The sequence below is a fragment of the Cololabis saira genome, chromosome 15 (assembly GCF_033807715.1).
Source record: "Cololabis saira isolate AMF1-May2022 chromosome 15, fColSai1.1, whole genome shotgun sequence".
Taxonomy (NCBI): Eukaryota; Metazoa; Chordata; class Actinopteri; order Beloniformes; family Belonidae; genus Cololabis; species Cololabis saira.
In genome coordinates, this window is record NC_084601.1 from 35,338,769 (window position 1) to 35,348,768 (window position 10,000).

The 10,000-nt window shown below is 42.9% G+C and overlaps 1 protein-coding gene across 1 annotated transcript in view; it reads left to right on the plus strand.

Moving 5' to 3' along the window:
- LOC133460843 (protein MTSS 1-like) overlaps positions 1-10,000 on the plus strand; it is a 145,361-nt gene that overhangs the window by 45,787 nt on the left and 89,574 nt on the right. Inside the window, exons 8-9 of the mRNA XM_061741606.1 lie at positions 7,672-7,733; positions 8,514-8,587. Of these exons, the coding sequence (XP_061597590.1) occupies positions 7,672-7,733; positions 8,514-8,587 (136 nt within the window). The remainder of the gene's footprint in view (positions 1-7,671; positions 7,734-8,513; positions 8,588-10,000) is intronic.

Sequence of the window (10,000 nt, forward strand, 5' to 3'; positions counted from 1 at the left end):
TGAAATAAGTAGAAAAATCTGCCAGTGGGACAAGATTTATCTTCTTATTACAAGCAAAAAAATCTTATTCCACTGGCAGATTTTTCTACTTATTTTAAGTGAAAATCTACTTGAAACAGGTGAAAATTGTTGTTTTTTCCAATGATGAGTCTTGTTTTAAGTGTAATGAGATTTCTTTACTAAAATGAGACATTTTAACTAGAAATAAGACAAATATTCTTGTTAAGATTTTGAGTTTTTGCAGTGATCCATGTTACTTATCCTGTGAAGGACAGAGTCATATTGATAAGTTCAGAAAACTGTTCTTTATTGTTGTGTTTTGATGTATTTGATGTAAGCCCAGTGGATATTTAAAGCTTACAGAAGGCTGCATTTAACTGCTGCTATGTCATTCCTGCAGTATTTCTGCAGGTGTTTTGGTCAGTGCTATTATTTGTAATATATGATATTATTTGTAATCAGCACAAATTATCTGTCCCCATATGATAAAATCCACCATCCCCCCCTGATTTTTATTTTTACAACTCGAGTACTGTTTATAGATAATGGTCCGAAAAAGAGCAACTATCCAGTGAGCTGCAGTTCTGTGGGCATGTTGATGCCAGATGTCAGAGGAGAACGGCCAGGCTGGTTCCAGCTGATAGAAATGCAACAGTAACTCAAATAACCACTCGTTACAACCGAGGTTTGCAGAAGAGAATCTCTGAACCCACAACACGTCCAACCTTGAGGAGGATGGGTTACAGCAGCAGACGACTCCACCGGGTCACTCCTGCCAGCTGAGAACAGGAAACTGCGGCGTCATCTGACGAGACCAAACATGAGCACCAGCACGGTCTCCAGTCCCCCACGAAGTCCCCAGCTCCAGGGTTGATGTGGATCTGTTTGAGGGAGAGGAATATCCTTCTGGATTCAGAGTCTGATCTGCTGCATTGATTCAGTCGTGTCTGTATTTTCTTTTTTTAGGAGAGAGAAAAGATGTCAGAGATTTATAGAAATTAAACGGGAAAGCAGCAGACCTTGATGTGGCGGTTTGCTCGCAGAGCCAAACAAACAGATCAGTGGATTCCTGGAGGACCGGCGGGCGGCTGCAGCTGCCTCCAGCTGTTGCCACGGTGACAATTTGTCCTGAGTGACTGATGGAGGAAGCAACCCTGCCCTCACCTCCACTGGTGACAGAGATGGGATGTCATGAGACGTGGCTATATTTAAGAAACGTCTGCGCGTTAGGAAAAAGGTCTGCGGCGGGGGGGAACGGAGAGGAGGATGGGGGGGCAGGGGAGAGTGAGGACAAATATATAAATGCTGAAATGGAGAGCAGGAGAAACAAAAAATGGATGACTGAGACAGTGTGTGTGCGTTTGGGTGAGGATGCTCACCCAAGACCCTCCCATCCACACAAATCATTCTCTGTGTGAGGCCCCTCTGCAGCACCAGTGCTGCCATAGTAACCAAGTTGCCAGGCGATAACGCCGGGCATCACTCTGAAAGAGAAGAGGCTGAGAGAACCCAGATCAGCTGCTCTGCTAGAGAGGGAAGTGTTGCCGACGACGACGACGGGGAGGAAAGGGGCGATGCCCACCGAGGGCAGTGACGGAGATCAGGCTTTTATCGCTTTTCCCAAATCCACAATACTGTACTGGGCCGAGCGAGGGAGGGGGCACTCGTAATGCATCTTGGACTTGAAAATGATGCTGAGAATTGTGTGTTTCTATCTTCCAATACTGGAATGATCCCTGACTTAAAGCTGCATAACACTGGTGATGCCAGGAACATTTGCAAGAATTAAAAAAATAAATAAAAATCCTGATCAAATCTTTCAGTTATTAAATTTTGAAAGTCTACTTTTGCCCAAACATCACACTGCAAAAACTCAAAATCTTAATAAGAATATTTGTCTTATTTCTAGTTAAAATGTCTCATTTTTAGTCAAAAAAATCTCATTAACTCATTACTGGAAAAAACAAAAAATTTCACCTGTTTCAAGTAGATTTTCACTTAAAATAAGTAGAAAAATCTTCCAGTGGAACAAGATTTTTTTGATAAATCTTGTCCCACTTGCAGATTTTTCTACTTATTTCAAGTGAAAATTTACTTTAAACAGGTGAAAATTGTCAAATAACAAGTTATTTTTCTGGTAATGACTCTTGTTTTAAGTGTAATAAGATTTTTTGACTAAAAATGAGACATTTTAACTAGAAATAAGACAAATATTCCTGGTAAGATTTTGAGTTTTTGCAGTGCAGTGGGCTGAAATGGATGGTGGAATATATTGGTAAAATTGAGGTGATTTTACCAATGTAACCAATAGAAACGTCTAAAATTGTGTGCGTTTGGTTTCTAAAGGTCTCACTTCCTTCACCAGCTGGTCTTCACCTCAGTGTTGGTCTGTTGGTGTTTTCACTCGGCTTGTCATGGCTGGTTTGGTGGAAACGACAGCTGTCACTGTGTGTTGCGGTTGATGATAAATTGGACTCAGTTTTGCTGCTACAAACTGAATGACACCACCTTACTTAATGCTTGTTTATCAGTTCTGACAGCACATCTTTCGCTCTCGGTGTTCTCATTGTATCCAGCTGGAGGTTAAGAGCTTCATCTAATAATTGTTCACTGGTAAAGATGACATCCTCTAACATCTTGTGGCCTGAAGTTTGAAATCCAAAGACATGAATATCGCAATGATGCAAGTCAGCAGCAAATCCTCACATTTGTGAACCGAGATCCAAAGATCTGAAAAAAAAAAAAATCCTGATCAAATCCTCAAGGTGTTACTTTTGGGTAAACATCAGTGGGCTGAAATGGATGGTGGAATATATTAGTAAAATTGAGTTGATTTTACCAATTTAAAGTTATAGTATGCAATGTTTGAGAGCTAGCAAGATTTGAAAGTGGCAACTCCTCTAAGCCCCGCCCCCTCCTCCCCCTCCCAGCTTAAATCATGTAAAAACTCTAACCAATCCGTTTCATTCGGTCCGAATGAAGCGGATTGGTCCAGGACCAGAGACTTGGCAGGGGGGGAAAGAAGCAATCAGATGCCTTCATGCCGCCCACGCCCCCCCACCCCCCCCTGTCCCATGCGCGCACTCGCTTCCAGCCCCCCGTGTCCACTTCCCACGGTTCCTCCTGGGCTCACTAGTGTCCCAGTGTAATCCCCTCCCTCCCTCCCTTCTGCCACGGACCCCCAGTATGTAGTTATTATGTAGTTATTTCCAGTGTGGCTCGGCCCCGCTGTGTGTGAGAGCGGGGAGCAGAGCGGTCCGGGCTGCTACTGCAGGACTCTCTGCCCAGCAGCAGCAGCCCACGGGGATACGTGCAGCCGCACTGAAGAGCCACAGCAGACGGGTCGGAAGCAGTATGGGGGTCCGTGGGGATGGAGGCGTCTCCATCCCGGCGATAGCGGAGAGCGCCGGTGCGGCTGGCGGCTGGCGGAGCGCTGCAGTGCCGTGCAGGCTCTGTTGCCACAGCTATGCCGTAGGGCTACGCCGTAGCCTACGCCGTAGGCTACGGCGTAGCCGTGGCTCTAGAGCCTGCAGCGCACCGCCATCCGCTCTCCGCTCTCCACTCTCGGATAGAGACGCCGGTGGGCAGGATGCACATTTGGTTGGGCACAGCCCACCCCTGCCCCCCCTAAAACCGGCCTCGCTTACAGGTGAATGAGACATGGGGTAGTTTTGTTGAAAATGTGCTGTCCAAAATGTCCTGGAAAACTCGACTCCTGCAAATGCGCGTTCCCCAAAGTTTGTGGGGGCGTGGCTTTGGACGGAGCGCTGACGGGAGGGGGCGGGGCTCCAAAATCATGGATAATACCTTTAACCAATAGAAACGTCTAAAATTGATGTCTGTTACCTGTATACGGCCAGAACGGTCAGCCGTACGCAAACTGTCTGAGTGAAATCAATTTGATTACGCTGTAATGTTCCAAAGTTCATGACAACATAGTCATCTACTCTGCTCTCATTTTGCTTATTAGCTCAATAGGTAGCCAACTATTTATTTGAATTTCCTCACGTACAAATATACAAACGTATAAAGCAGCTGGCAGGTAACTACAGCGGGCTGCGGGTGTGACGGTCTCAGTGTACGACATCGACACAAAGCCTAAATATGAGTCTGGGTTTTTATCATGTTTTATCCTGGTGACAAGACATCTAACAACCTAAACCTGTGATATGAGATAGAAGATAAAAGGCAGATCACCTGTCTTAACAGAATGTCTGTCATGATCCCTGAATTGTCACCATTGAGGAATCTCCGCGAGGATATTAAAGAGCACTTATTCTGCATGACCGAGCAATAATAAAAGATTAGGAGCAGTTGGAGCAGTTTTCAGATTGGCATTCCTTCTACCCAGTCAATGCGTCCGTCCTCACCTGGCTGCGTCTCCCCCCCCATGTCTGTGGCTGTTGAACCTGTACCTGTTGTACCTGGCAGGAAATGTCTGGCTGGTTTAGGAGGGAAACCAATAATTGGAGTGAGTGGGGGGCAGAGGGAAAGGAACGCCGAATGAAACGGAGGATTGAGCTTGACAATCTAACAAAGCTCGACAGTCCCTGTGTTGTAATCAAAGTAAAAATGACTCGTGTGCTGCCGGACGGATATGAGTTGGAATCAGAATTGTGGATCCGGCCCTTTTTTAACTCTAGTTTTACTTCTCGTCTCATCAAATCTTTTTTTCTTTCCTTCTTTTGTTTTGGCGGTAGCAGTCCCAAAGGGTTTATCTCTTGATCCGACGGTTTTGGATGTGTTCTTTGCCGTTCATCTTGTTCCCTACACCAATCCAATTTGCTGTTTGCATGTGACAACCACAGGAGCGAGCAGGAAGTCTCCCTGACTGGCAGAGAGGCCGGTGAATACAGGACTGTCTCAGAAAATTAGAATATTGTGATTTTCTGTAATGCTATTACAAAAAAAAAAAAATGTCATACATTCTGGATTCATTACAAATCAACTGAAATATTGCAAGCCTTTTATTATTTTAATATTGCTGATCATGGCTTACAGCTTAAGAAAACTCAAATATCCTATCTCAAAAAATGATAATATTCTGGGAATCTTAATCTTAAACTGTAAATCATAATTAGCAATATTAAAATAATAAAAGGCTTGCAATATTTCAGTTGATTTGTAATGAATCCAGAATGTATGACATTTTAGTTTTTTTAATTGCATTATAGAAAATAAAAACGTTTTCACAATATTCTAATTTTCTGAGACAGTCCTGTAGTTGTCAGTTCGGTGTTGCAGCCTGCAACAGGTGACAGATGCTTTTCATATTAATCTCATTACATTTATAATAATACAATTACAGCCAATAATAAGACGAATGCTTCTTGAAATAATCACGTACTCTGTCTTTAACTTGAGCTGTGGACAACCACCCACCACCCAAGGCACAGGAAGAACGTTTTTATACAGAGGGGACTCAATCAATAGATTTTGGGGGGATTTTTTTAAACAGTGTACTAGGCAAGTTACATTAATTAAAAGATTAAATGGCAATTTTTGAGTGGTTCTGATTAGAGCTATGTGGCATCTATGGGACATGCCATATACATCTTGATTGGACAAATACTTTCCTTTCTAATAAGGTTTTATGATCTAAAAGAATGGAGACATCAGTGTGATCAGAGAGTCCGGTGAGTAAAGATGCTCCACATGCCGCAGTAAAGGGCAGAAAAAAGCCCCACCCAGTCCGAGAGCATCAGGAGAGACTCCTGCTGACATTATAAGGGCGTCTTATGTCCCTGCGTCTGTCCGGCTGCAGTTTTCCTGCTTCCTCCGTGCAGCTCCTCTGGACACGCATGCAGCAGCGCCGCACTGCAGAGCGAGCCGGCTCCTGCTTCTTCACACGTGCCGTGTGTGCTCGCCCTCACGTGCTCCTCGGGCTTCCTGTGGACAGGATGTTGTGGGTGGGGCGTATGGATCGGCCATATTGATCCGCTGTCTTGTCTGTTTCACCGTCTGGTCCAATTCTTATAGATTTGGGCTTGAGGAGTGCACGGGTCAACTTTTTTACAAGTCGTCTGCTGCTTTTTCTAGTTGGGAGAGAGAAAGTGGTTGAACTGAAGCTGTTTGCTCGTCCATTGTGCACACATTTCTCTCTAATGGCAAATAATGTGAAGGAAACGTTGCAATGACCTATACAAGAGTTGATAAAACTGAACCGTGAAATGTTTATTTTTATTTTATATTCCAATTCAATTCAATTTTATTTATATAGCGTCTAATACAACAAAAGTTGTCTCTAGACGCTTTCCAGAGACCAAGAACATGACCCCCGAGCAGTTATTACATAAACAATGGCAGGTAAAAACTCCCCTAGTGGGAGAAAAACCTTAAGCCAAACAGTGGCAAGGAAAACTCCCCTTTAGGAGGGAAGAAACCTTGAGCAGGACCAGGCTCATAAGGGGAGACCCTCCTGCCGAAGGCCAGACTGGGGTTCGGGGACGTCAACAGTAGGGGTGGGCAAAAATATCGATATGGCAATATATCGCGATACTTTTCCAGCTGATTCAATATCGATATTCAAAATTTGAATATCGATTTTTTTATTTATTTTTTTTTATTTTTTTTAAATATTTTTTATCCCCGATTTTTTTCCCATTATATCACCCAGTGCTCCTACCTAAGTGACAGTCCTGGGCATTGCCACTCTCTACCAACCCTGGGAGGGCCCTGCACTGAGCTCAGGTTTTATTTCAGGTTTTATTTCATTTTATAATTTATTTTTTATATAACACAATTGCCTGTCCTTAAAAAATGAAAAATAATGGACAGAGGTTTATTTATTTATGGATTTATATCTATACTGACTGATGACTGTGCCTGTCCTTGGTTTTAGTACCCATCTTTCTTGTGTTTATTATCATTTGCCACATAATTAAAGCAACCTCATACTAAATTTAATGTTAATTTCATATGATGTAAACAATATGAAAAACATATACAAATATGTTGTAACTTTAGCTTGTATAGTTATAATAAAACATTGTTTTGACTCAGTTTGTCCCATGAATTGTCACTATAATCTGATGAACGTGCAACTCGGATTTTAAGATCCATCGCTATCATCTGATGTACATATATACAACTTGGATTTTAAGATCCATCACTATCATCTGATGTACATATATACAACTTGGATTTTAAGATGTGTAATGCATTTTTTAATTTTTCGGTGAACTATGTAGAATATAATAATCGGGATATCGCATAATCGGGATATTGCGATGTGTATCGTATCGTGGCTCAAGTATCGTGATGCGTATCGTATCGTGAGGTCCTTCCCAATACCCACCCCTAGTCAACAGCACAGCAGGCAGGTGGAAGCAGCAACAGGATGACCTGGGGTGGGGACTGCAGGCCAGCACGCAGCTCCCGAAGCTCCGGCCCAATCAGCAAGTCCCAGGTGCAGGGTCAGGGAAAGGTTGAGAAGGGCAGGGCCGGGGAGAGGAGTCTTGACGGACAAATCTCTCCCTCGCCTGCCCGGGCCGTTACCCTGCCCCTCTCACTCCCACGCTGCAGGATCCGGTGTTTTGCATTCATTCATTATATCTCCATGTCTCCAGTCTCCTGAACATTTTAAGTGATTTTAAAACTGCGATTTGTGTCTGAAAAACACTGCCGAGATGTGAATTCCATATTTTATATCTTTCCTTTTCTTTATTTCAGGGGAGTTACCCCATCTGGGACGACTTTATCAGCAAGGCAGGCAAACTACAGTCACAACTGAGGTAACACACACACACACAAATGCACACAAACGGTGACAAACGTGCATTTAAACGTGACTGCGTCATGGGGAAATGCCACCACACATACATTTACTCCTCCACCTTCGAGTCATTAACCATCCAGCGACGCCTGGCCCTGCAGTAACATTACACACACACACACACACACACACACTGTCACACACACACGCACAACTTAATTAACCTTCTGTGGCTGGCAGAGATTAATGGTGCCACCGTAAAGACATTATCAGGGCGCTGGAGATTCTGGACTGAGACAGAAATGGGTAGAAGTCAGAGCTGATTACAGACATGGTTTCTCGTGCTGCATCGGTACAGAACATGTTTGTGTCGTGTTGTTCGGCATTTGAGACTCGACTTACTGAATACTGAAACTCTGCCTGTGATTTCTTAGTTTTTTTTCTCTCAATTTAAAGGCTAATCGCTGCAGACTGTAGAGACCTGTTGGTTTTCCTGCTGACAGCCATGTTCCATGACGTCGTCCTTAACCTTGTCAATAACTATTTTCGGTCGAGTTTTCTGGTTAATTTTTAACATCAGACTCTTGAAACTTTCTCTCCAAATGTCTCGTGCTGCTATCAAAATGCTGAACAGCATGAGGATGAACTTTTTTATTTTGCAGTCAAATTTCATCAGTTTAATTGGCAGAAATCATATTTCTGCCAAAATTGCAATTATCATTTAAAAAAAGCACTTTTTGTATGTATTTTTGTTTTGACAGTAGTTTTGTAACTAATGATTCCTCTGTTGCATCTCCAGGGCAACGGTTGTCGCGGTTGCAGCTTTCCTGGACGCCTTCCAGAAGGTTGCTGATCTGGCGACCAACAGCCGCGGTAAGGTGGAGGCAGAAAGTGCTTTTGGTTTGTTTTTAAAACGCTCACTTTTGAACACTTTGGCTTCTTTGAACCCATATTGAGCATAATCTTCTGTTGCATTGTGTCTCAGTTTCAGTCCTCCTGCATGTTTTAGACGTTGCCTTGCATCAACACACCTGATTCTAATTAATGCTCCTCATTAGCTCGTCATCAGGTCTGCAAGTCTGTTGATGACACAGCTCCTTGTATCACGGTGCTGAATCAGCGTAGCATCTAACACATGCAGGACGGGGGCCCGAGGACTGAAATTGATGCTCCATTACACTAATGTGTACTAAAACATCTTTGCCTAAGCAGTTCTCTCTGTTGCAAATGCAAACGTTTATGGTTTGACTTCAGAGGGGAAGTTGAGTCGTTGAAGTGAACATGTTTTTTTTGTGTGTGTTTCCAGTTTTGTGGCTAATACTACGGTGGCCGAGACCCGCTATTGCTGAAAATAAAAGTAACGCTGCAAACAGAAACAAATGTCGCTGCAAATAAAAGAAACGCTGCAAACAAAAGAGAAACGCAGCTGCAAATAAAATAAAAAAAAACAACGCAAATAAAAAAGCCACAACGGAAGTGAGTTACCGGGGACTATTTTTGCCGATGCACCAGTGTTTTTATGTGAGAGGACACCGGTGTTGTTGTTTTTGTTGCTTTAATCATTAATAATAATGCCAAGAATAATCTAAAGCGTGGGTAAAAATAGTTATTTGGATGAATGTGAAGTTGAAGCTGTGTGTGGTGGTCAAGGACTTCTCTCACGTAAAAAACACCGGTGCATCAGCAAAAATAGTCCCCAGTAATTCACTTCCGACTTTGCGTCGTTTTTTTTTTATTTGCAGCAGCGTTTATTGTATTTGCAGCGTTTATTTTATTTGCAGCAGGGTTTGTTTCTGTTTGCAGCGTCGGGTCTCGGCCACCGTATAATACACCTCATACTACATTTAACTTCTCTTAAGTGATTAAATGTTTTTAAAGAACGATTCAGACAGGTTTGATTCAGGCAGATAGAGCTCCAATTTACCTTTTGTTGTTGCTGTTACGCGAGAAAACACGTTTCAGTGTTTGTGTCTTTCTTGTTGTGGTTGCTGCCTGTTTGAATATCCAGCTCTGTTGTTCTTGTAGTTTTTCTGTCAAATGTTCTTTATTCTGAATTCCTAATGATTTTTTTTGGCAATAGATTTAATGGAGATTTGCAAATGCTATTTGTGTTCCCGTCCCAAGCAACCCCCCCTGACGATTACTGTATATGCCACTTCCACTGTGAGGCGGGAGGGGGGGTGGGTCCTCTGAAGGTCGTCCTCAGTCTATTCATTTAAGACTAAAGATGGTGCTGAAATCACAGTTTGACTCCAAAAAATTTAATTAAAGGTGCAGAAATTTAAA